The sequence below is a fragment of the Varanus komodoensis genome, unplaced genomic scaffold (genome assembly GCF_004798865.1).
Source record: "Varanus komodoensis strain SLA01 unplaced genomic scaffold, ASM479886v1 scaffold11, whole genome shotgun sequence".
Lineage (NCBI taxonomy): Eukaryota > Metazoa > Chordata > Lepidosauria > Squamata > Varanidae > Varanus > Varanus komodoensis.
In genome coordinates, this window is record NW_025335317.1 from 22869587 (window position 1) to 22897133 (window position 27547).

Consider the following 27547-nt stretch of genomic DNA (forward strand, 5'->3'; position numbering starts at 1 on the left):
TTCTCCATCCCATTATTTGTGATTCTTCAAGACTGGTATCAGTTCCAGGTACCTTGCTGCCCCTATGGACAGGTTTGCCATTTCCTTGTTTTTCTGCACCTGAAAAGGTTGAAACCTCTGGCTGACTTTCCGACTGAGTAACACCTTGCTCCCAGGGCTCTCCCTTATTGAGATGCATGCATTCTCTAAGTGTAGGCCTATTTGCATTAAAGTGAGTGTTTCACAAATGTCCCTGAACTTCATAATGAGAATACAGAACCACCTAATCAGAGTGTTGAATACAGTGAATATCTAATTTAAAATCACTTTACTACCTGTAAGTAGGCCTAAGATATGTTATATAAATCCCTTCAGACTTATTAAGGAAAATTTATGAGCTTTCATTATTCAAATTTCTTCTTGTGTAAAACCAATGATCCATTTTTAATATGTGTTGGAAAAAGCACAAATAAGTTTTCTCGGATCTCACTGACTTCTTTGAGAATATTAGCACTACAGGAAACATTCCTGAGAAAATTCTGGAAAAAGTCACAGTCCAGACAAAGTGGCGTATGCATTGAAAAATCTGCCATAAGACCATTTTATATATTTTGTTAGTCACTGCTCAGTGTTAACCTAGCAGATGTGAATATTAAACTTTCACTCTGAAACATAAGATTGCCAAAATGCCACCCCAATCCTATGCAGTTATCATTATTATCAAAAAGCCAACAGCTCAAAAATGAAGGGGGGGGGGGGAACGAATTAGAAAAGGCAACGTTAAATTGACAGCTTGCTACTTTGGCACATTTACTTGGTTTTGCTCCACTGCTTGCCTGCGCTCAGCGTTTTCCTGAAAAACACCTTATCACTTTAAGTTCTTTACAGGCAAACTGCCTTCAAAATAATCCTCATGTGCCCTGACTTCCAGCAGCTCTGGAAGTAAAAGTACAGAACACAAAGGAAAACAAACAAACAAACAAGGACTTCTGTTCCTTTAAAATTTGTGCTGTATGTTCTCTTGATAGTACAATTCTTGTGTTAATGCTTTTGGTGTCTATGTAGGGAGAGGTATGTAGTCTTACACATAAAGAGTGTGAGTTTATATTAATCTAGCCAGATCAGAACAGGGATAACTGAGGATTTAATTTGGTCCACATAAAGTGAATTGACCTGATTTACATTTCCCAGGCTAAATGGTAGAAATACAGAATACAAGTAAATCTTTGTTTTCATGCCTCTTTGAATCTGACAGCCTTTTGCTGTAAACACATTTCATGATGTGGATAAAATGTAAAAATGCTTTACATTTAGCCAAGTATATACAACATGAAAAACAGTAGTTACAAAATAGTTACAAAATAGTGCAAACTTTCCTATATTTGTGAATAGAATAACATCTGCATTTATAAATAAGATGGAACAATTCATTTATTTTATTTATTTATTTAAAAATGTGTATGCCATCCATTACTGTCATACCTGGACGGCTTACAACAATGTTATGACTAGAGAGATATCAAAATGAAATGGACTACTTACATACTCCTCCATCTGAAATGTAAAAGATGCCTCTGATTCTGGTTCCTGACTTCTAACTGAGCACATAAACTTTCCCAAAAGGTCTAGGGATACTGGAATAGGAACAGCCAAGTTCCAAGAGAGTGAGTGAACAGGGAGAGCGAACAAGAGTTCAGCAGGGAAGGTCAAAGGGGAGGTCCTAAATTTTTCTCTCTTTTTTCTGTTTTCCCTTTAGTTCTCTCTCCTCTACCCTATTTTTTCTTCCTTGTAATACACTCTCATGTACTTGTAGCACTGTGCTGTTAACCTTAAGGAAAGTAAGGGGAAAGCATTGGTTGTTACAACAGACGCAGAAAGGTATAATAAAAAAAGGTAGCAGAAAGAATGGACCAAGAAGGCTTCCCAGTGGTGGTGACCTACAACATCTGGGAAGCAATGTTTGTTTTCTCACCTGAGGCTAACATGGCCTACACATGCAACAAGTGCAAGCTGGGATCCCCGTTAGAAGAAAAGGTGAGAGCACTAGAGCAGATAGTTTATTATCTCAAGGTAATAAAAGGAGATGAAGAGTTTCTAGACAGAGTGGTCGAACAGCAACAGTTCAGAGAAGTACAGAAGCCAAAAGTGCAACAGTGAGCTGAGGCAGAAGAGGAAAATCTTGGGGAAAGGGAAAATGAGGAGGAAACTCCCTGGAAAAGGGTGACACTTGGTCACAGAAGAACTAGAAGACATTCTGTACCAATGGAAGAAGTGGAACTCTCAACCCACTTTCAATTACTTAAAGATGAGACCAGAGGTCAGCCTGCTATGGAAGAACTGCAAGACAAGAGGCTAAAGGTCAAGCAAGTCATAATACCAAGGCCATAACAAGAAGAGAAGCATGTTAGTTGTGGGGGACTTCCTGTTGTGTGGGATGAAAACACATGCATGTCAGGAAGACCCATGGACTCATCAAGTATGCTGTCTCCTGACACATAAGTGATATAACTGAAAGATTGTCAGTACTCAGAACCCACAGACACATATCCCTTCCTTCTCATAGATGTGGGAACAAATCACACTGACAAGTGGAGCTTTGAAAAAATCGCATCAGACTTGGAAGCTTTAGGGTGGAAAGTCAACCCCCTTGGCGCCCAGATAGTTTTCCTTTCGATTCTTCCAGTTCTTGGAAGAGGAACAGATGGGGGAAAAATACTTGAAGTGAATGCATGGTTATAAAGGTGGTACCAACATGAGAGATTTGGATTCTGAGACCATGGGCTATATTTCCCAGAAGATAGACAGATGGCAAGGGATGCATTGCTTGTTACAAGAGCTGAAAAGAGTATGTTTGGGTACAGCATGAAAAGGTTTATCAGGAGTGCTTTAAACTGAACTCTACAGAGGAAGGAGAAATACACCTGCGTGTAACAACAGACAGGATTATGCAGCACAACTGAGGGAACAGCTTTAACAGTGTCCAAAAAGGTCTTCTAAAAATGCAGGAAGAAAGCTAGAGTATACAGCATGTGATCTTTGATGTCTATGTAGTAATGCCCAGAGTATGAGAAACAAACACAGAAGAGTGAATATCACCTGATGGGTATAATTAAACTTGGTGGAATGACTCCCATGACTGGAATTCAACAACTGAGGATATAACCTGTTCAAGAAGACAGAAGGAATGAAAAGGGAGGCAGAGTGACACTATATTTCAAATATACACATCTCAGTATAGAAATACAGGAGGTTGAGCTTAGTAGCCCCACTAAGAACATCTGATTAATACAACTGGAACAAGGAATAAAAGGAATACAGTGCTTGGAATCTATTACCACCCATCCAGTAAAGGAAAAGATGAAGATGAAAATTTGAAAAGCAAATTGCCAGTGTTTAAAGGAGGCATGATAGCATCATTATGAAAGACTTCAAATTCCCAAATATCTGTTTGGAGATTCTAAAGGAAGCAAAAACCAAATGTGACTAAATATGTACTCTGGAGTTTAGGAAAACCAATTTTAATAAATTCAGAACAATGATAAGTAAAGTCCCTTGGCAAGTGACTCTTCTGAGAAAAGGAGTTCTAGATGGGTGGTAATTTTTAAAAAAAGGAAATTCTAAACGCACAATCTCAGACAATTACAGGAAAAATTGGTAGAAGACCACAAGTTCACATAGCTTCACAAAAATATTAGAGATGATCTGAAAACAAAAAAGGACATGTACAGGCAGTAGAAGGAAGCCAGGCTACAGAGGAAGAATAGGCAGGTAGCATGGAATTCGAGGATGGCGTGAGAAAGGCTAAAGCTAGAAATGAACTGGGACAAGTGGGGGAAGCTAAAAGCAACAACAAAAAAGCCTTCTTCAGATAGGTTAAAATTAAAAGACAGAGGAAAGAAATGCGGGTTCTCCATCAGTGTGGATGGCAAAATCATAACAGATGACAAAGAAAATGCAGAAGTGCTCAAGTCCTACTTTGGCTCAGTCTTGTCCTTCAAGAAGACCCATGGCCTTCCTGATGAAGGAGAAGTACAAGCAGGAAGGCAGCTCAAGATTGACAGGCAAATGGTCAGGGAACATCTCACTGGGCTGAATGATTTCAAATCCCCAGGACCTGATGAACTCCATCCTAGAGTCATAAAGGAGCTGGTGAAAGAACTCTCAGCACCACTTTCCATTATCTTTTAGGAATCATAGAGGACAGATGAAGTGCCGGATGACTGGAGAAGGACAGATGTTCTCCCTATCTTCAAGAAAGGAAAATAGAAGAACCTGGGAAATACAGACCAGTCAATCTACAGACATCAATCCCTGGAAATTTTGGAGCAGATTATAAAGCAGTCAGTCTGCAAACATCTTGAATACAAAACAATGCTTACTAGAAGCCAGCATGGATTCTCAAGAACAATTCTTGCAAGACTAATATGATTGCAGTTTTTCCTTGGGTAATCTCCCTGATGGACTGTGGAAATGTTGTAGACATCATATATCTTAACTTCAGCAAAGCTTTTGACAAAAAGCTGCACCAATATCTAGCAAAAAGTGTGCTAGCAAGAACAACTACCAGGTAGATCCACAGTTGGCTACAGAATCAGGCTCAAAGTGCTCATCAGTGACAGCTTCTCATATTGGGGAGAGGTAACAAGTGGGCTTTTTGGGCCCAGTACTCTTCAAAATTTTGATTAATGGTTTCAGTGAGGAAGTACAGGAAATGGCTATCAGATTTTCAGAAAAACTGGGTGGGATACCTTATACCCCAGAAGACAGAAAGAGGATTCAAGTGCTGGGCTGCAAACATCAGAATGAAACTGAATAGGGACTAAGGCCAAGCTCTATACCTAGGAAAAAGAAACCAACTGCTTTGTTACAAGATTGGGAATACTTGGCTCACCAATACTGCAAGTGAGAAGGATCTTGGAATTGTTGTAGATCACAAGCAGGTCAACAATGTGATGTGGCTCCAAAAAGGGAAAATTCTATTTTAGGCTGCATTAATAAAAGTATAATTTTCAAATCAAGTGATGGTTCCCTTTACTCAGCACTGGTTAGGCCCCATATAGAGTACTCTGACCAGTTCAGGGTACCACAGTTTAGGAAAGATGCAGACAATCTGGAAAGGGTACAGAGGATGGTGACAAGGAAGATTCAGAGACTGGAAACAAAGCCATGTGAGGAAATTTTGAAAGATCTGGACATGTTTCACTTTGAGAAGAGAAGACTGAGGGGTAATATGATCACATTCTACAAGTACTTGGAAGGCTGTCACAAACAGGAAAGATAGGATCACCTCTTAATCATTCCAGAGTGCAGGACACAGAATAATGGGCTCAAGTTACAGCAAGCCAGATTTCAGCTAGATATCACGAAAAATTTTCCACACTGTTAGAACAGCAAGACAATGGAACAAATTTACTAGGGAAGTTGTAAGCTCTCCCATTCAAGATACAGCAGAAGAGCCATCTAAATATTGGTGTCATACCCTGAGCAGAATGACTTCTTCCAACTCCACTATTCCTTGATTCTCTGATTTCTAGAGAGTCAGCTAAATTCATGAGGTCAGGGCTTTACATAATGGCATGACATTAAGATGGAAAAGGCCGGGTTACAGAAACAGGCAGGGTATTCAAACTCCTTCTTTTGTTTTGTCTATTACATAAACTGCAATTGAAACTTCGGATTAAGCTATCTTGTATGAAATTTAAATAGAAGACACATTATCTTGTATGATACAACATGAAAATAATGGGTGTCTTGGGATCTTTTCTGAACAATAACCATTTTTCTTTTAGCAATGGATAGAAACCAAGCTCAACAGAAGCAATTATCAGTGACTGATTGCACAATACAGAGGCAAGATAATAACTTAATCAGTGTACCCATGTCACATTTTTCCCCAGCATTGGCCAAAGACAACAAGAACCGAGAAGAGAGCGACGGCTATTTTCACCTGTATTGTTGCTTTCAGAGTAATGGCCATCAAGAGCAAAACAGACAGGTGAGACTTTTGGGACACGATCCTATGATAGTTAATAGAAGAAAAATGACTACAACTGCTAGAATGCCCCATGAATTACAGGCAATTTTTCCTGTCTTAATTTGCATAGGACTCTGCCTTTAGTATCTTAGTTCATCTTATGTATGTACAGATAAATTCCTTTATGTTTGTCTGTTTCTTCCAAGAGTGGTTTGCATTTCTCTACACCAATGTAACAACAGTGTAGCCTTCAGATTTTAACAACAGGGATTGAATCATCTGTAAATAGTACATCAACACTGGAATACTTATTATCATTGAACTGGTCTACATAATGTGAGCAAACCTGAGAGTTTCTAATTATTTCTTCCTTGTGTTTTGTTCTACAAATTCAGTGTAAAACTGAATCACCACAATCTAGCATATGCTCAGGTTTAAAAGTATTTGAATATTCTGTGTCCAGCACCAATCTTGATTTGTTTTTAATTACAGAACTAGCTGTCAGGTTGTAAAATGGATATAGGCTTAAAATTAAAATGTATTAAGTATTTCACTTAATAAAATGGATTTCCTGGTTACTTATGTCCTAGGATCCAGTCTCTGTTTAAAGTTCTTAATAAGTTATGTGGCTTGTGGGTAGCGGAACACATCTCATCAAAACAAGTTTTCACAGAGGCAGTAAATCTGTGTTTGGACTATGCTACTCAGGTCTGCAGGGAGTGGGAAACTGTGAGTAAAAGCAGACATGACAGATGTCTCTAAAATTATACATGATATGAGAAAAGAGGACTGGCAAAGAATTTTTTATTATCTAGTAATCCTAGTATCTGAGATCATCCCATGATGCTGACTGGTAGGAAAACTGGGAAATTCAAAAGGAAGTACTTTTTTACAAAGTACAAAGCACATGTTTAAACAATGGAATTTACTACCAGATGTAGCAATGGCCACCAATATGGATAGCTTTAAAGGGAATTCTTGTGTTCTCATGTGGGAGTTTATATGATTAAATACTGCTTCTCATACCTTCTCTTTATATAAAAGCTACTTATTTGGAAAAGGTAGACTCTTTTCCCCTCATATATAATTTTCTATTTCAAGCATCTTTCTTCATGGTGCTCCAGGTTTTTTCATGTGTGAGCCCCACTCTGGGATTTGAAGAACAGTGACCTGGCAGGAAGAAATGGGCCCCTAACCATTTGTATTGCCATTCTGAACTATTGCTTTTGGAAGCATGCAGAGAGGAATCAGTTGGCTAAAATGGGTAAATAGCAAGGGTTGGCTTGTTTAAATGAATGTTTGTACTTCAATTTTAAATGCCACGACTAAAGATTTTATTGTTTGTTTTCAAATGTTTTTAACACAGATGTTTTGTGCATTGAAGTATTTTAATGCTGGCTCTTGTGTGTTTGAAACATTTATGCTGCATGCTACTTAAAATGCCATTTTAAATATGCAATCAGTCTATGCATCACTGAAATAAATAATACAGGAACAAGTTTCTCCTTTCCTCTCTTAATTGAAGCATTATCCCCATCTATAGTTGTAAATGTTACTGCCCAGAGACAGCTTCAGTACATTGCTAGCTGTGCCTACATATGAGACCACCCAGCCCAGTCTTGGAAAAGTAGCTGTACAGGTGACTCCCTTGTTAGAACATCAACGCCTTGGAAACAGCACTTAGAAAGAAAAAAATAATCTTAATTTCTAGACCTCAACAGAAGAGGTAAAAACCAAGATCTATGTGGCATACGTGATTTTGTGAATTTGTGATTGTAATTTCTTAAGTTTTTACAGCTTGAAATGTTCACATCTCAGTAAATCATTTGTCACTTTGCTGTGCTTTGGGGCTCAGTGTAGCAGAGCAAGTCTGTGAATTTCAGCAAGATGACTTGCTGGACCAAAGTCCATGTCCTAGTGTTAAAGTTCTCCTGCTTGTTTCTATAAAACTGAAAGATATATCCTCTCCAGGCAGAAACCTTTGTTACTCTCCATTATAAAGTTCTAGGTTGGAATCATGCAAGACAATAGTGCTGTGCCAGTTTTGTTCTACTGACAATGCTTGCAAAAAATCAGTAGTTCAAACAATAATGAAAGCAAGACCCGATTTTAAATGGACTCTTTGATATAGCCTGAAAAGTAGAATCAATAGTATTACTAGAAAATGACAAAGTGCTAAAACCTTCTAAAACTAAATGGAAGATTCTGATTTATCAGGTCTCTTCCATATATGGAATTTGTACAGATGTGTCCAATCTATCCAGGCTATTTTTACAATGTTAAAACTACCATCATTTAGAGTACAATTCTCTGAAGAGCACTCTATCTTTGAGGAGTTAATGGGATAAATTCAGAATTTAACATTAAAAAAGCCTTGTTGGATCAGAACAAAGTCATGCATAGACTAGTCTTCTGTTCCTACAAGGTTTTTTAGATGCCTATGGAAAAACAGCAGTACATCAGCCAGACTTAAGTGCATAGCCTGCCCCAGATCAGTTCTCCAGGAACTAGTATTAAGAGGCATACTGCCAGTGATACTGCAGATAATATAAATCATCATTTAGTAGCCACTGATTAAGTCTTGATGATGCCAGTGGGTTTGTTCCAAGGACGAGTAAGTCTGCATCCAACCCATCATATGGAAGTTACAAGGTTTAAAAATTTGCAAACCAAGGCACCTCCACAAAGCAAAAATATTGAGTAAAGCACAGCATGTTCAAAGGTTTGTGGTTGTTAGCCTTCCCCAGTAATTAGTTTATACAGTCCAGACCACAATATGGAATAAAGGAAATTGCTCTACTTCAGTGAGTTAGTCATGTCAATTAAAGCCAAGAACTAAAGAACGCAGCATAGATATTTCTGGTTTCAACACTAACAAACCGTATCATATCAAGTACTACTTTTGGGAAGGAAAGGGCATTACCTCGCTGCACTGTGTATCATGATATTCAGCTCAAAAACAGTAATTCATTCTATAAAGCTTTAGTCTTTACATGAAAGAGTAATTGCTTAATGACACTGCCCAACTTCAATCGCTGGTAGCACTTTACCTTTACATGAAGGGCATAAGGAAGCCTACACAGGTGAGTCATCTCCATGCAGCTGGAGGCAGGAATACTGACAAACCTTTACTGAATTCAATCTCATCTAATGAATATCTAGTCCTAAAGAGGAGGGGAAAGACATAGAACCGAACCCTAAACTTGTTTACTCAGAGAAGTATTCCCACTGGGCAGTATCCAATGCTGCTATTCGCCTTATGCTATGGATATAGTGCTGGCTTAAGCAACATCTGCTGGTGTGATGATTTTTCAGTGCATTCCATTGCATCAGCAAATGCTATTAATATTTCACTAGAGGGCCTTTAAGTCAGTGTTACATCAGCAATGTAAGCAGAGCAGCAATACTAGATACTGGCAATGAGTTCAGTGACTCTAGAGATTACCTAGAGATTTGGTACAAGTGGACAGCCTGGTTTTGTCAAGAATCTGGCACATCCAAACCCATTGATTCCAGTAGGAGTATGCATGCCTAACTCCACATGGGACCATGCTAGATATTTAATTTTAGAGTTTAAGCTTCTACTAATCCAAATTACCTGTAACCTATAACAAATCATTTTGGTATGGGTTTTCACATATCTACATAGCATTTCAGTTCATTTGCAAGAAATATTCATGGTTCTACAAGGCTGAACCGTAAGCACAAATTTAACACACAGTTAAACTTGAAATCAATGGGTTTCAGTATACCTATGTCTGTGCTGGATTTAGGCCGGTGTAACAAACATATACCTTAAATGCAATACATTTATTATGTGTAGGACTGAAGGATAAAAGCAACACTGTTTCTCAGGCAAGATGGATTGACTTGTTGGGCTACTTATAACCTTCTAACATATTTGTGTGCTTTCTTTTTTTTTCCTGTAACACATTTTATTCATTTATTTACAATATCTGTGTGCCATTCTATAATGAGACAGAATCTGGAACCATGAACAATACAAAATAAAAGAGAAAAAATTATTATATTAAAACAAAGATGACTTGGGCGAGCATCTCCCCCTGCCAGCAGTATGGGAACCTTCCTCCCCTCCAAAACCATAGAAGTAGAGCCTCCACACTGGGTTTTCTCCTGGTGGTAAGTACTCTTACCATAGGACCATATGGAACCATCCATAGGACCATACGGAACCATCAAGAGAATGTCCTCTGTGACCACAGTGAACAGGCAGTTTGGTAAAATGCTTTCTAGGTATCCTTGTTCCAAGTTGTTTGACCTTGTACACTCATACCAGAACCTTAAACCTAGTCCAGTAGTGGATAGGCAGCCAGTGCAGTTCCTTCAGCAAAGGAGCTGCATACTGAAATGACATAGCTTCTCACACAGCCTAAACTACTGCATTCTGCACAAGCTTAAGCCAGAAGAGCATCTCTATATAGAACATATTGAAACAATCCAGTCTTGAGGTTACGAACACCTGGCAAAACTACCACTGTCACATTGGTGAACCAATCAAGGATGGGAAAAGGCACTGGGAGCCATTGTGGTTACATGCGACTCCAGTGAGCAGCAAACACAAGCGCATCGCCAAACATTTTTTTTAAAAAAGAAATCCTTGTTTTTAATTAAGAGGTAATTAATATTTTCAACAAATACTAACCAACTACATGAATGTATAAAAAGGGTCTCCATAAGTTGGCAGGTTTACGATGCTTTAGGAGAGTAGAAATACTCGAATAAATTTTAAGCACTTAAATTTGAGTGTAAGGGATAAAAAGGCATATCATTATGCCTCTCTTCTCTGACTCATTTGACCTATATTTTGTAGATGCCTGAAGCAAAAGGCTTTTGTTTCAGTTAAGCTTTATAAATTTGCCTCTGTTTAGGGGATATGCAAAACATGTTTTAAGCTTGCAAATTAGGCTAGATACCATTTTTCTGAAATACAATAATTTTATTCCTTTAACATGCCTTTTATTAAATGAGAGATCTTTTCCTTGTACAAAAGGCTCTCTTTATATATTTACTGTATTTCACTGTTAGTGCAATTTTTCTACAAACAGCTATGCAAATAAATAGTTCTAGTGATAAAAAGAAAGCGGTCATGAAGCTAAGATGTTCAGTTCTTATTTACCCTCTTCAAACTAATATGCTATGGATAAAACAGAATATTAAGAATCATGAAGGAAATGGGTGCTTATTATGCTGCTTTCACAAAAGCAACACATACACACACACACTAAGTAGTAGGGGCAGCAAATTCAATGTGCATTTCAAAAACCAAATAGACAAATACCTTTTTAAAAATTCCATATACTCTGTATGCTTGATGAGGCCAGTTCTCATCATTATTGTTTGGAAACATTGCCGATCGATAGCCCAAAGTTTCACATTTACGAGAGCTGTAAAAAGTAGGGAAAAAAGAGAGAAGGGCAAAGTTTAATTAGCAATTTTTAATTTCAAAAAACTGTGAATTCAACAGGGAATTAGAAAATGTGGTGATAATTAACTTCCACACCACTGCCAAACTTTAAAAGAAAATAAAAATCTACCAGGTGATGGATTCTACATGACTTTTTGTATCCTGAAATATCTGTTCATCATCGTTGTCATCTGATTCAAACATTTTATTGTAAATTTGTATACAATTCTTGAAAAAGTCAGATCCTCAAAGAGTACTTACAAATACAAATGTAGTTTTCTTAATCAGTGCCAACATTAGGTAAATCCATTCAAATCCTTTCACACTCTATAGTCTTTTCAGTTGTTGGTAACTTCATTAACAGTGCAAACTTATTCATATCTACTCAGAAGTAAAGTTCTCTAAGATCCATGGGGTTTACTCACAGGTAAGGGGTGAAGGTTCACCTTACCTGGGAGTAAGCCATAGTTAGCTCAATGGGAACTATTTCTGAGTAAATACATATTGGATTACACTGAAAGACTTTATTTTGTTCGGCCTGAAAGAAACAGTGCAGTTACTATGTACTTCAAGCATACTTGCTCCTAGATATTATTATTAAAACGCAAGTAGTCAAGGGAAACATACAATGTTAATTTATTAAAGTTGATATATATACCTTGATAAATATTTTAATGAAATATTTAATGAATTTAATTAAATTTGTTGAGCCAGGGGACTTTAAAGACCAGAGATACATTTTTAAAATCCACACACTGTTTTCTGGTACACAGATAAAGAAGCAATTATTTAAATTTAGAGGCACCTCTATTTTACAAGCACAACAATTTCAGTATTCATTGAAAGAAACCCACACAATGGCCATGGGCCTTAAGCATTCCTTTGCTGTGTAGCTTTTTCTGCCCAGCAAATTTTTGATAGTACCATTTTTCTGTTGTTCAGCTTGGCTGTTTGATCATGTTTAGCAAATAAGTTTAGACATTATTAGCATAATTGTGACAATAAGAACAGGAAGATCAGGGCTTCCAGTGTGGAGAAACTAGAAAGCAAATCAAGCTATCTGAACCTTATCTGGTTTAAATTTCATTTGACCCAATCCAGCCAAATATATATGAATTTCAGTCCCATCAATTTCAATAAAAGAGAGTTATTTTATTTATTTATTTCCTGATTTATATCCTGCCTTTTTCCTACAAAGGGCTCAAGGCAGCTTACATCATTCTCCTCCTCCATCTTCTCCCTACAACAACAACCCTGTGAGGTAGGTTGGGCTGAGAGTCTGTGACTGGCCCAAAGTCACCCAGTTGGCTCTGTGGCTGAGCGGGGACTAGAACCCAGGTTGTCTGAGTCCCAGTCCCATGCTCTTAACCCATATGCCACACTGGCTTGCAACTGTTAACCACAACAACTGTTTTTGTCTTACAGTGCCAGGTTGGAGAAGGCTGAACTAAACAGTGCAATCATATGTAGGTATATTTAGAAGTAAATCACACTGTGCATAGGTTTGCAGCCATAAGAGAATTAAACTTCTTAAATATACCATGGTTTTCTCCATGTGCACCATTCTGAGAAGCCGTTTCTTGACTTTGACTGCTCCAAGTTTTGATGGAAACTTTCCAGCTGATTCTTCCAGCCCAACAAAATTAATTACTGATAATTACTCTAATAGCCATTTGACTTTGATGGAATGTGTAACTGAGCCGTGTGATCCGTTACATAAATGTTTCTGCCTGACAGTAGATAACAGAATCCATTTGTGCATACATTTCTTCATGTGATATAGGAACCATAAAATATTGGACTCTGGCCTGGGCTTTGAAGTCCTATGGTAAATACATAGCATAAAATTTGGTACAGAGTATTTATAATGCAGTCATTCATGCATTGGCTATAAATACACATATTGTTATTCCAGCTGACCAAAATGTATAAAATGATGATTGGACTTCTTGCATTTGACTGTGAAATGAAGTTCCTTTTGCTGAGGAAGGAAGTGAAAAGATGCAGCCTTCACAGCCAATCTGAAGCAACATATGGAGAAAGCAAATAGAATTATAAGAAGAAACTGTGAAAAGGAAAACAAAATCCCAATGATTTTAACCTATGTATGATGTTCTTAAATATTGAATATGGAACCCGGTCACACCACCATATATGACTCTACCTCAACATTAGTTACCAGTTCAGGATTCATCATGGTTTGCTTAAATCCAACCCACAATTTGTTTTGAAAAGTTAGACACCTAATTAAGAATAGCAGAGTTTAGAGAATTTAAAATAGAAACAATGAGTGATTATGTAAATGTCATTAAGCAGACTAAAATGATCTGGATAGTGATTGTCCAATCTTATGTGCAGCACCAAGAACACTATTGGAGTATCTAAACATGGCATTGATACTCTAAGAGAGGCATTCAGTGTGGCTGCCCATAACCCTCCAAACTCAGAAGGTTATGGGCATCCAATAAGACATGGAGGAATTCAATCATTGCAAAAGACACAGACAGGTAGTTTCATGTGTTCCAAAGATGATTGTCCATTTTAGAGCCACCACTAGTATGGACAGAATTACACCTGCTGCAAGGGCAGAGGGAGGCCCTCCAAAGATGGAGTCCCTGCTGTGATCTCAAAGGGCTTTTACAAGGATTCAGTGGAAATTCCAACTTTTCCTATGGCCATCCAGTCATAGCATTATGCCCTGCGTGAATCTGATTGAGGATAAGTGAGTCGACTGCAGGAATCCTATGCATACTTTACAGGGAATAAGTTTGATTTGAATGGGTCTTACTTCTGGGTAAAAGCACTAAAGATTGAGCTGCACCATTACAGTGCAATCCTATGCATTACCTACTCAGAAGTGGGTCCCATTGAATTAAGAGGGACTTACCTTCTGCTAAGTATGTATAGCATTACACCTAAAGCTCCAGAAGTCCAAAAATACATCAAGGACTGATAGAGTTTTTTTACTGCCTGATTCTTTGTTATATTGAAATATTTGCTAGCTATTCTGGAAAGCCAGAATAATTTTTCTATGAAAGTTGTGAAAGTGTAACTTTCATAAAAGAGGCCATCAAAACATCTGTCAGAGCTCTACTGGGTTTACGTTTATAACCAAGTGTATCTCAACCATGAAATATTATTTGACTTTTTTCAGGAACAGCCCATAAATCAGTCAAAGCATAATGATGTATATGGAGACATTCTTGGATTTGATTTCCAGTAACAAGGATCTCACAGAAGCAGCACTGGGAAGGGCTTTGCCTAGGGTCTAAAGGAACCATTGGCAGCTTCATATGTTCCGGCCTGAAAATTAGCATTTCTATGCAATGGTGGCAAAACTGTGAGCTTCCATCAAAATGACTATTGACGTTACTGATGGGGAAATGGAAATGGGAAGGCAAGTAGGTGAACCAAAAAGCTTAGGGTGCAATCCTGTGAATGTTCAGACACAAAGCGACGTACAGCTTTGCCCTGGCAAAGTTTGCTGACTGTTAGGGCCTTTTTGTTTACATATGCAAAGGACTGTGTTCCTATCAAGAGGAAATGACCAAAGAGGTTCCGTGTCTTTCCCATTTTGCATCCTCATGTGTCTTCCTGCATGTGTACATGGAAAAGTGGTTATTTCCCTGCATACAAGAGAGGGGAAGGGTATTCCTCAAAAACAGGAACAGAGACACATTGTTTCCAGGATGAAAGAGCAGAACCAAATGTCCGGATGATCTCACCTGCAATTTGGAAGCTGCCTGCATTAGATGCTTGGATTGTCATTTATCTTTTCAAGCTGGGATTTTCAGTGCCCTGAATAAATGTGTGGCCACTTGCATGGTGCTGCATAGCAAGTGCTCTGAGTAGCCTGCAAGATGATAGAGTGAATGCAGAATGAATTGAGGCAGTGGGCAGTCATGCGTTTGAAGCTGAATTAAGCAGTCACTTAGAATTTCGCCACTGACGTTTCCCATGTCTGCTAAATACATGTACCTTGTGAGGATAAGATTGAGAGCAGCAGCAGGAGGAAGAGAATGTTAAGCCATGCTGAGTTCCTTAAAAAAGAAAAAAAAAAGTGGACTATCTAAAACAAACAAATAAATAAATGAAACCCTTCCACCCAGTTTTTCTGGCTCTCCTAATCATTCAAAATGTTCAATAATACTAATAATAATTTTTAAAAACCTACAGGATATTGAGGATAATGAAAATGTTCTGGTGCATTCATGCATTCTGCAAAATTCATCAATAGCCATCTGTTAGCTTTTCTAAAAAGATTGCCCATATTGATAACATATAAACATAACCACACATTAAAATATAACCCTGGCAAAGGCATAACTGAGGCAACAGAACACAGTAAACAGAGTATATGTCATGTGATTAAGAGTCCATCTGTATTAGCTAAACTATATTTTTGCATAGTGCTATTTTGTTCCATATTTTAGCCTGAATGGATCTTATGACATAATAAAAGTTTATGCATGTATGTATAGAAGATGGTAACATGAAAACAGCTTGGAATAGCCTGTGTTTGCATTTATGGGGACAAAAGCCTCCGGGAAAAATACATGTCATATTTGTTTCCCAACTATATGTCTGATGATTAATGTGAAATTCATGGAAGCATTTGAAGGCCAGAACTGGGACCAGAATTGATGCATTGTTTTGTTTTCTTGCCTGCTAAAACAGGTTACTTCAAATATATTTAGCAGTTACATCTTATTTCGTTCTTGCTCTATAGTAGGTGCACAGTCCAATCCAGATTTGCTAGTGAAGGAGAAGGGAAAGGGAAAGGATGGTACAGCAGCTAGACGCCTGCTTTTACTTTTGGTTTTCATATGCCTGCTAATTTTCAATTGGAAATGACTTCCTGTCCTCACAATCATTTTTCAGCCTAGACTCAGAGCCCAGATAAACCAGGAAAGTAAAAATGTGGCTGGACAGCATATGCAGATGGGGTAATTGCAGGTTAGTATAAGGATAAAGCACCTTCTACTACCAAATTAAGGTTTTCAGCAATCCTGATAGTTTTAATTAATAAAGTGTTCCAAATCAAGGGGGAAACGTCTGCAGATAACCTTATTCATCTAATAATTAGGACTTTTATCAGTCAGGAATTGTAGGAGGTTTCCTCAATATTTAAAAATAAACTGGTTATTTCTCTAAACTTATGATACTACTTCCAAATGAATTGGACTTATTTTCACAAACTATACTTCATAATCACACATAGAGATGATCATAAGAATCCTAGCAATACTGGGCATGTAATCACAGCGAAATGCTTAGACAGAAGGTAATTTTTACTTGCTACAGTAGTATTCACGTGCACTTCACTGGTGTGTGAAGATACTAGATATCTCGGACACACACTTTAAGTGGAAGGGTGAAGGAAACAGATAAGACACAAGGCAGTCACTCATACCTCCTTGATCAGCAAAAGCCTTCTGAAATGTTAATCCTTTTCTCTTGCAATCCTAGCAATATCTCACAGGGTCACACCTTCTATGGGACCTGTTCTGCTCAAACCAGTTTATCATGACATTCATCATAAAAGGCCTGATGAATTCAATTAAAAGTGCATATAGCACAAAACAAGATTCCTGCTTTCCAGCTGTAAGTCCAAGCATGCAACTAAACTACAGACTACTTATTAAAAGGAAAATTACATTGTCCTATAATCAATCACACTGCCACTATTGAGGCACTTGCCCCTTTCAGTTGCAAATGAATATATGAAACCAGAAGCCAATATTAGCTGCACTGTACAATGCTCCTAGCACAGTATACAAGAAGCAATAATAATCTCTAGGTCTTCCAAGGACTGTGTATTCTTGAGGCAAGCTGAAGTTCCTCAAAGGACTTTTTAAACTATTTGCATAAAGGTCCTCTGCCATTTTTGTTCACGCAGCACCCTGGAATGAAATTAGGTTCAGGACCCTGTGGCTGATTTAACATGGCAGCCAGACTGTCAACACATTTGCTCCCTGCCCCCACCCCCCCAGAAAAAAGGAATCAAAGGAAAATAAGGAAAGGGGAGGAGGAGGAGAACTGAGTTCCTCTAATTGCTAATGGTGAACCATGCCCCCAAGAAACTGTTGCAGAATTCTTCCTGCAGAGAAATTTGGTGAAATGGTCCCATTCTTTTTATCCACAGGTAGGGTGGACAAAAGAGAAAAACAGAGTTCCATCTGAACATAACTTAAGTTTTCTCTAAAGTTGATAATGTTCCTTGCACGTAAGGCAATGAACTGAAATCACAACATTCCATAAACTGGATACCTGTAGCTGCCTCATATATGCAACTATAAGGCCAGCAGGAGCCTGTTTTGGAATTACCCAGAAATTAACAGGTGATATTCAAGACCTGCACATTCCTGCCAGGTGATGGTTGTGGATTTTCACTCACAATCATCCACATGTCTTGGGCTGCAGTCCTATACTACTTTCCTGGGAGGAATAGCCACTGAATTCAATAGTTATCCCTACCTCTGAACAGAGATACAGATTTGCATTGTTAGTGCCTCTCACATGTCTGAAAGATGATAATGTAATGCAGTACCAGTGGAAAGACTGTACAAAACTAAACGTACATTCTGGTCTATTAGGATCTGCATCCCTATTATGCATCTAGAGAAAGCAATCAGCATCTTCATAGCCTTGTGTGACAGAAGCAGTTATTAATACAAGAGACACTCCTACGGACATTTAGACAGGGAAAAAAGGTCTAACATGACTCATGGGACACCATGTCCCACCAGAACTTATTTCTGATTAAGCTTGCATATAAGGATATAGAAAGCTCAGGTCTGTCAACAGAGTGGGTGCCACTGTCTGGGTCTTAGGCAGGAGCTTTTCATGGTCTATATGAAGATGCAAGGAGCGGACAATGGACCTTCTGCTTGCAAAGCAGGTCTTCTGCCCTGCGCTATAGCCCCTCCCTGAATACCCTAAGCGTGCCCTCTCTGAAATCAAGATTGCCCAGTAGAGAGAGGGATTTAGACATTTCCTGAAAAATGATCTAAAGTTAAAATACTCCAGAAGGCAGTCAGTGTCAAGCCCATTGAAGTGCCATAAGAAAACAAATAATTCCTAGTTTAATATAAATGTAAACTGGCCTTTGTCTGCAATGTATCAAAAAGCAAAATGAGAAAAAAATGTCACCTGGAGAAAAGAACTACAGTTGGAACAAGGGATATTACAAGGAAGAAAAATGATGTTTTCGTATGCAAGTGAAAGCCTTATTTTTACAAACTGTCATTTTTTATTCAAGTCTGAAGAATGCCGAAGTGACAGCTTTCCATTACATATATATTTTACGCTTTCAGCTATTTGTAAACACAGGCAAAATGCTAATTCTTTTTCATATTTCAGAATAGATTGCCACTCATTTTTTAAGTCTATGTATCCATCTCAAGTCACCTTAGCACTATAAAGCTAACACTATTTTCATAATACACAGTACTCAGTCTGTCATGTTTTAGCGAGGCAGACCATTATGAGATCAACATTTATTTTTCCTTCTAGCTATAAGTCAGTCACTACTAAAAGAAAGTTGTAGCAGTTGTGATTATACATTTGAGTAGCTTTAGGCTTTTTTTTTTTAAATTGCCCGTTTCCCCTCTGCCTCCTCATCCTTTCCCTTTTCTGTTTTTTTTCTTTTCTTTTTTTAATGTGATGTGTGTTAACTGGAGATTTTCTGCACCAAGCATAACTCTGCAAAAATGTGTGCTGGACTTACAAGCCACAGACTGTCACTTCTTTGAGCGCCCATTGCGTTTTTCCATATTCCTTTCTGGTGTCTCTCCCATCAAAGACAGAACACTGTAAGCAGTGTAAGATTTTGTGTTCCGAACTTGAAGCTGGTGGAATGTGGCCTCAGAGAAGAGCCAATAAAGTGGTGCTTAATTATGGCAAGATGCAGGTTATGTGGATAGATGGTTCCTCTGCTCAGAGAAATGAAGTTCAATCTGTTCTGGATGAGGTTGATCTTCCACCGATGCATCAGATTTGATTTGAGTGTCTTCCCAGATACGTTTAATGATGAAAGGCTCAAGTAATCTTCGCAGCTCGAGCACCTTCCACCAGCTGAGACTGCTGTGCCTGCTCTGTTGGAGCTTGCAGAAGGATACTTGGGCACCAGGGTCCAGAAGGGACTGCTTGATGCACTGTTTAGGAAGTGACTACAGCATGCTTGTGTGCATTTTGGAGATACAAAACAAATAAATGTACAGAGAAATGAGTGTATTACACACTTAGGAATGGATGGTTTCCAACCATTAATTACATGTGGGTCTGGGAGGAATGAGTTGGGGTATCTGTCAGAAAAACCCAACAAAATGAAACCCCTCAACAGATGGAATATCTCACACATCCTTATGCAACAGTTCTTGATCCCATATCAAGCTGTAAAGCACTATAGTAATCAGCAGAAACTCTCAGCTATCTGATATGTGGAAGGCTGGCAACCAGGGAGAAAGCCTTTGGCACCTTACCTGTGATGCCCACCTTGCGATCCTATCAGCCCTAGCTGAGTACTTAAAAAAATTCCACTAGGCTTTTCACACACACGCACACACACAGTTTTCATTGTTCTGATTCTACTATTTTGCATAGTAGAATTGTATTTTATTTATTTATTTATTTATTTATATTGCGATTTATATTCTGCCTTTTTCCTACAAAGGGGTCAAGGCATCATTGTTCTCCTCCTCCATCTTACCCCACAACAGCAACCCTATGAGGTAGGTTGGGCTGAGAGTCTGTGACTGGCCCGAAGTCACCCAGTTGGCTCCATGGCTGAGCGGGGACTAGAACCCAGATCCTCTGAGTCCCAGTCCCATGCTCTTACCCACCACACCACACTGGCTTTCACCACACTGTTTTGTATATGTCTGCAATTTTTTATATTTTATTGTTATATATATGTCTGTAAATTGCCCTGGAAATTCAACCAGTGGATGGGCTTGTCTGATCGCCATGGCTTTTGTTCCCTCCCCACAAAACTAGCCATGTGCCCCCTACCTGAAAGCATTCTTTTTCCGGGGCACAGGTTGTTGTAATATCCAAACCTAGCAAGGGTGAGTGACTGGGGTGGTTTAACAAAGCACAACTCCATGTCATAACCATCTTTAGTTGCATCAACCACAGGCCTGTGAGTATTGAACAAACGGGTGGACCAAGCAGTCAAATGTGCATGTGAGTCAGAGGCTTGACAGGAAAGTTCCATGGCTCCACAACTTTTCCTTCAGCGATCAGGTTTCACCAGTGCTGCAGCTTATTTAAGCCTTGGGGTGAGGGGATGCCACATACTGGCAGCCATTTTGAATATTCAGTGCCCAGCTGGGGACCACCCTGATTTGTGCGGCAGTGATTGGCCATCAGCTCCCACCAGGTGGGTTGCAGTGATCTTGCAAAGCAGTCCACTAGGGTAATCAAGCCATTTTTCCCACCCCTGCTTTCCTGAAGCACCAATATACAAGAAAACCTGCTTGATGCAAGAACATGCAAGGCCACCCTTGCAACACTTGTTTATGTGGGAGAGAAAAGGAGAATAGGGGAGATTGTGCTCTCCTTCATATTTCTACACCTCTTTTGCTTCGATTTAAAAGTTTTTTAAAATCTCTATATAGTTTAATCTATATAAGGCAGAACATAATTCTGTTTTCTGATACTAGGACTCTCTTCATACCAGGATATAGCCAATAAAATTAATCCAAGAGTTGCATGAGTAAGTTTTGATATTAATTTTTCTCTGAGGACAGGATAACATAACATCAATTGATAATAACTCATTCCATAAATATTACATTAATACTATAGTAATTGATTTTTAGATAGCTGGTTTAGTATCTTGCTTAGAATGGGCATTTTGGTCCACAGGAATGGGTATGATATTGAAATAAATGTAAGAGATGAAAGATTTGTTACATAACTGCAACAATTCATGGAAGATATGAAAAATCATCTTGACAAGCTTTTAGAAGTATTACAGCTTCCCTCTCAGAATACAGACAGTTCTGTTCAACATTTCTTTTGATTTTCTATGATAATTCTTATGCACACCAGAGGTCTTCTTCTCTAACCACTCACTTCACTCCCACCCCTGTTCCCAAGACCAATTTTCTTTAGGTTTCTTTAGGTTTTAAAAATTAGGTTTGGATTTTCCAGTTGCTGTGTTATTAAAATCTGGCTGCTACCAGCTAAAGAGTCCAGCAAAGGCTGTTCCTACAGGGAGGTAGGAGTCCAGCAGAGCCCCAAAGAATTGCCCCACTCATACATATTGACAGGCTGCTTGTGTGTGATTCAGCCCTTCATGTGATCTGGGCCTAAAAAGAATCTGGTATTAATCCTTGGATAGCATTGGCAGAGTAAAACCATTTAGAACAAGGGTGTGCAATCTGCAGAGACAGGGCCACCTTGGGCTATTTTCATAGGGTTGTTAGCCTGATTTCAAAGTCCTTCTATAGTGATGCAAGAACTATCCTTCCATCCCTGCGATCCCTCTAAATAGGAAGGAAGAAGAGGTGTTGGGAGAGAGAGAGTAGAAGGAAGAGAGAGAAATGGAAGTGGTGGTCAGAGGGAACTACTGGCATCAGTCCCCAAACACTACAGACATGCCCCCTCCTTTGGTTATCCTCAAGAAAATGAGGCCCTCAGCATTAAAAATGTCCTACACTTATATAAAATGACAGCGATACTCTTATGAGCTTTATGCAGAAAAAAGGAATCAGTTTTAAATCACCAGCAAAAGCACAAGCAGGACATCTGAAGGGGTATCAGAATATTGAGTGGGAATGCTGACTATTGGTGAGCATCACATTGCAAAAGAGCAAGTTCAGGATGAAGAAAGCTGGACAGAAGCTGTCATTTGGATAACACTGGGATGCAGTGGGGAGATAACACAGAAACTCAGAAATGACTATATGGAACAGTAACAGGTCAGGATCATCACTGGATGTACAACATGCCTGATTTCTGGAAGATGTGAGGATAGTTGTCCATGGGGTTTTCCATCCACTACTTCATCTCAGAAATGAGACACTCGTTTTGATGAATTTCCTGTCTAAATTCAGAAGCTCTTGCTTAGCTTGCATGCAAGTTGTTGAAGACAGTGGGAGGAGTGGCTGCAAGGACCATACCTGTAGAAGTGCCTCCTCATGCCCAGCAGTTCATCTAGATGGTTGTTTTGACCATTATTTATTTATTTAGGAGGCTTCTATGTTGCCCCATTCGCCGAAGCCTCGGGGCGGTTCACAATAATACATAAATAAACACACTATAAAAACAATACCATTTGAGTCGACCTGGCCAAGAATAAAATAAATAAATAATATTAATAAGTAAAATAACGTTTGAATAAAAAGGTCTTCACCTGGCTCCCAAAAACAAATAACGATGGTGCCAGGCGTCCAGCTGGAATGCTATGGAAGGGGAGGGAAGGAGCTGGAGCAGTTTGGAAAGGTCACAGCCAATCTTTGCCCCCGCCATCCAAGCAGATCTGGTCAAAGCTTTTCTACATGGAACCCTTTATTAGATTAAAATTGACCCACCAGGCTGACATTGCACGAGAGAGAGAGAGAGAGAGAGCACGCGCGAGAGAGCACAATGCAGAAGTCAATAACAGATGGAAACTGAATGCATCTGCTCCTTTCCAAGTTGAAGAGAGCTATAGATTCTGGCCCCTCTACTTTTCTGAATCAGAATTGAATTCAACAAACGCTGAAGGCTGTATCACAGGACAAGGGTGCTCACTCCCTACAGAGGACAACACAAGCCTTTGGCCCCAGTGTCCTCTCCTTCCCACACTGACATGCCCCTTTTCTTGCTCCCCAAAGCTAATTTGTGGCCGTGGAGAGGCTGTCTCCATGGTTCCTGTTGCACTGGCTACAGGAGGGTAGAGCAGGAGCTCTGTAGTTCAAATCCTGGCTCTGAGGTCACAGGATCTCAGAAGCAGTGCTCCAGATAATCCCACGGTCCCCAGACAATGTCAGGAGGTTATGAATCTCTGTGTGAGGTGTTTTAGCACTGGTAGCTAGAGCTGCTTTAAAAAGCTGCAGAAACAGCACTCAGTAGGTAGAGGACATGTACTTATAAAATTGTTACATTATATTGGTTTCATGTTTTCATTAAATTATCCATAGCAGTACACTGAACACTCTCTGTAAAATACTTTGGCTATTCACAATAGCACGAAAAACAGGAAAACAATACCATAAAATGTAAATGTAACTACATGATAAATTAGTAGCTGAAAGCTCCATCTGTGGTAAATGCATTTCCCCCCACATAAATCTTCTTAGCTGCTCCTGGTAGAAGAATAGTTTTTTACCAAACTAAAAAGTTATGAAAACCCTGTATTAATTTTGGAAAATGTTCTTCTAAAAATACAGCAGGTAATTTAGTATAGAACTAGATACTTGCTCACTACTTTTTTCTATCTCTCTCTGTACAATATCACTTTTGTGTTAGCAGACTTGGTCTGACAGTTGTCCCAGGCCCCAACTTTTTTGATTTGGTGGGGATGTTTGAAATTTTGAGAGAGTCGTGGGTGCTCTCACAAAATGACTACCATGGGAGAGGCTTGTCCATGAATAAAATGGCTGCCATGATAGTCATGGCTGAGCAGAATACACTCATTACCCATAATACCTATTATGAAAGTAAAATAAAAGTACCTTGCCCAAGAACCTAACTGCAAAACAAAACTGAGCTCTGATACCACATTTTGAACTCAAAGGTGGCACTGGAGGGCAGTTCTTTGCTTTGCAAAATGCCATCCTCTTAGTTAAAGTTATTAAATAAAACTTCTACAGAAATAGAATAGAAAGCAAAAGAGAGGCAGAAAGCCCAAGGAAGTGTCCATGGGTGTACACCCTCAGCCACCTTCTTCAAGACCCAAAAGTCATGCCATGCATAGGAAAATGCTCATTTATGTACCAGAATCTGATGAAACTTTTCCCTTCCTGTACATGAATGTTCAAGAATTCAAAATTGTTGAATAGAACACTACTCCTGGTATCAGCTGCCTCTAGGAGGACAGTACAGTAGTTTCAAGTGCAGCTGGTAATTCTCAAGTGAAGGAATGAATCAGAGTAAGTAGAAGAACTGAGAGAGGAACCAGGTATCTCCCCCCTTTGATCCAATGAGGGGAGGGCTGCAGCACCAATAGCAGATGAATATGAAATAAACTTCCATGTCAAGTTGGCTAGTAGATAAATAGTGGGCTTTTTATCTTTTGTGGCACTGGCAGTAGACTAGGAAAGCTAAAGATTTTTATTTATTTATTATCTTCCCAAAAACTCAGAGGGGAGGAGCCATATATCCATTAAGGTAGATCTGAGGGAGATGCATTGAATCACTGCTGTCTGAAATTTACTGCTGACAAACACAGCTTGAAAGCTCAGCAGCATTTTTTTATTTTTGGTTGGTTGGTTGGTTGGTTTTAATGAGGAAGAAACATTTATGTTTTCGCTCATCCATCCATACAACTTGATGTAAGATGCTGCATTTATCAGCTCACTGAAAGCACAAGAGAATGAAAAACACTTATCATTTGCCAAGTAAAACACTTGGATAAGGATTTAACTTTTAACCTAAATTGTTGTCATTTATAATTTCTATAGCACGTTTCAGTCTACAAATTGATTATCACAACTGCCCTTGCAGCAGTCTACTGGTATAGGTGATCAATAATGCCATTTTACAGAGGGGAAAAGCTAGCCCAAATCCATCCTGAAACTTTATGGCTTACGAGGGACTTTGATCTACATCCAAATGCAGCATTCAAAGTACTACTAGAGAGAATCCCTTCTTACAACTGTCAGACAAAGTAATATACAGGCTAACAAGACAGAATAAAGAAAAGAAGTGGGGGGAGCAACAGACATCAGTCACAGAAATGCCTTTGTAAAGTATATACATGACAGAACAAACTCAGGAAGGGAACCAATTGATTATATCTCAGAATAACTGAAAAAGACTGCATTTCCATGTTTTTCTATTCCAAAAATGATCATTTGTGATGTTGCATCATTAGCTGGACAGATATATGGAAATGGCTAGGAAGCACACAACCTAGAAAGCTTATTCAAGCAAGAGACCAACATGAAGTGATGTGGAAATCCATTTCCACAGTTAGATACTTTCACTGACAATTCAGCCCTGCTGGATACTTCAATTCATGAATAATAACAACCACAACCCTCAAATAAGGTCCTGGGCGTGGCTTTCTCGTGTTCCAGAAACTTCAAAATCAGCATCTGACACCAATTCCACCTTTTATTATTCTAACATTATTATACTTTGCCTAATTTAAAAAAAATTAAAATCACTTCATCCAATTAGAAATACAAACTTTAGCAAAATCAGAGAGAGAGAGAAAATACCATTCATTATGCACAGCGTAACAGGAATCACAACATTCTTCCGCTGCTTATCACAGTGGTTCTATTATGCATGGTACCATTTGATACTTTCAATACAAAGTTTACACAAAGCTTAATAGGGTCCCCAGGGTTTCATTCACAATTCCACAAGTTTCTGACAAATACTGTCTTTTCTGTAGAACTTACAGAATGCTGCATCACCTGAACAGTACTGCCAATACGACATGCTTGGCCCTAGTGGTGACATAATGCTAATGATAACTTCAGCAATGATCAGTTACTTACCCAAGATAGAAATTCATAGGTGAAAAGCATGAAATAAATAAAGTCAAAAATACTATATAATAGAGGAAACCAAGCATAATAATTACTGCCTGATTTCCTAATTTGTGGCTCCTGCACATAAATGTTGAAGAAGGGACAGATCAAACAGTACAGGAGCAGGGTGTTACAAAAGAAGATGTGATGGTGGAATTGAAATGATATTCACAGGTGCTGAAGACAGATTTCTTGGAATAAGTGTTTGGGGCTGCAGAAAAAACTAATTTGGGCACTTTTAGACTGCAGATACCTAACAGAGGCAGAAGAGATTAAGAAGAGGTGGCAAGATTACACAGAAAAACTATACAAGAAAGTGCTTAACGTCCCTGATAACCATGCTGGGGTAGTCACTGACCTCGAGCCAGACATCCTGGGATGTGAAGTCAAATGGCCCTTAGGAAGTCTGAGCAACAACAAAGCTAGTGGAGGTGACAGTATTCCAGCTGAGCTATTCAAAATCTTAAAAGACGATGAAGTAAAAGTGCTACACTCAATATGCCAGAAAATTTGGAAAACTCAACAGTGGCTACAGGATTGGAAAAGGTCAGTTTACATTCCCATCCCAAAGAAGGGCAATGCCAAAGAATGTTCAAACTACCGCACCATTGCACTCATTTCACATGCTAGCTAAGTTATGCTCAAAATCCTACAAGCTAGGCTCCAGCAGTATGTGGACCGAGAACTACCAGAAGTACAGGCAGGATTTCAAAGAGGGAGAGGAACTAGAGAACAAATTGCCAACATACGCTGGATCATGGAGAAAGCTAGGGAGTTCCAGAAAAACATCTACTTCTGCTTCATTGACTATGTTGAAGACTTTGATTGTGTGTATCACAACAAATTGTGGCAAGTTCTTAAAGGGATGGGAGTACCAGACCATCTTATTTGTCTCTTGAGAAACCTATATGCAGGTCAAGAAACAACAGTGAGAACTGGACACAGAACCACTGATTGGTTCAAAATTGAGAAAGGAGTTCGGCAAGGCTGTATACTGTCACCCTGCCTATTTAACTTGTAAGCAGAGCACATCATGAGAAAGGCAGGGCTAGATGAATCACCAGTTGGAATTAAGATTGCTGGGAGAAATATCAACAACCTCAGATATGCAGATGATACCACTCTGTCCTTCACCATCCCCTGGAGTCCACTTAAGCTCACACCAACTGCTTCAGTGACTCCATCTAGTCACCTCATCCTCTGCCATCCCCTCCTTCTTTTGCCATCTATTGTTCCCAGCATTAGGCTCTTCTCCAGGGAGTCCTTCCTTCTCATTAGGTGGCCAAAGTATTTGAGTTTCATCTTCAGGATCTGGCCTTCTAAAGAGCAGTCAGGGTTGATCTCCTTTAGGACTGACCGGTTTGATCACCTTGCGGTCCAAGGGACTCGCAGGAGTCTCCTCCAGCACCACAATTCAAAGGCCTCAATCCTTTGGCACTCAGCCTTCCTTATGGTCCAGCTTCCACAGCCATACAT

At 39.1% G+C, this 27547-nt stretch overlaps 1 protein-coding gene across 2 annotated transcripts in view; it reads right to left on the reverse strand.

Moving 5' to 3' along the window:
* The window catches only part of PRKG1 (protein kinase cGMP-dependent 1), a 743395-nt gene that overhangs the window by 248644 nt on the left and 467204 nt on the right, over window positions 1-27547 (reverse strand). For both annotated transcript variants that reach the window (XM_044420579.1, XM_044420578.1), the window contains exon 4: window positions 11253-11358. In XM_044420579.1, coding sequence (XP_044276514.1) covers window positions 11253-11358 — 106 coding nt within the window. The remainder of the gene's footprint in view (window positions 1-11252; window positions 11359-27547) is intronic.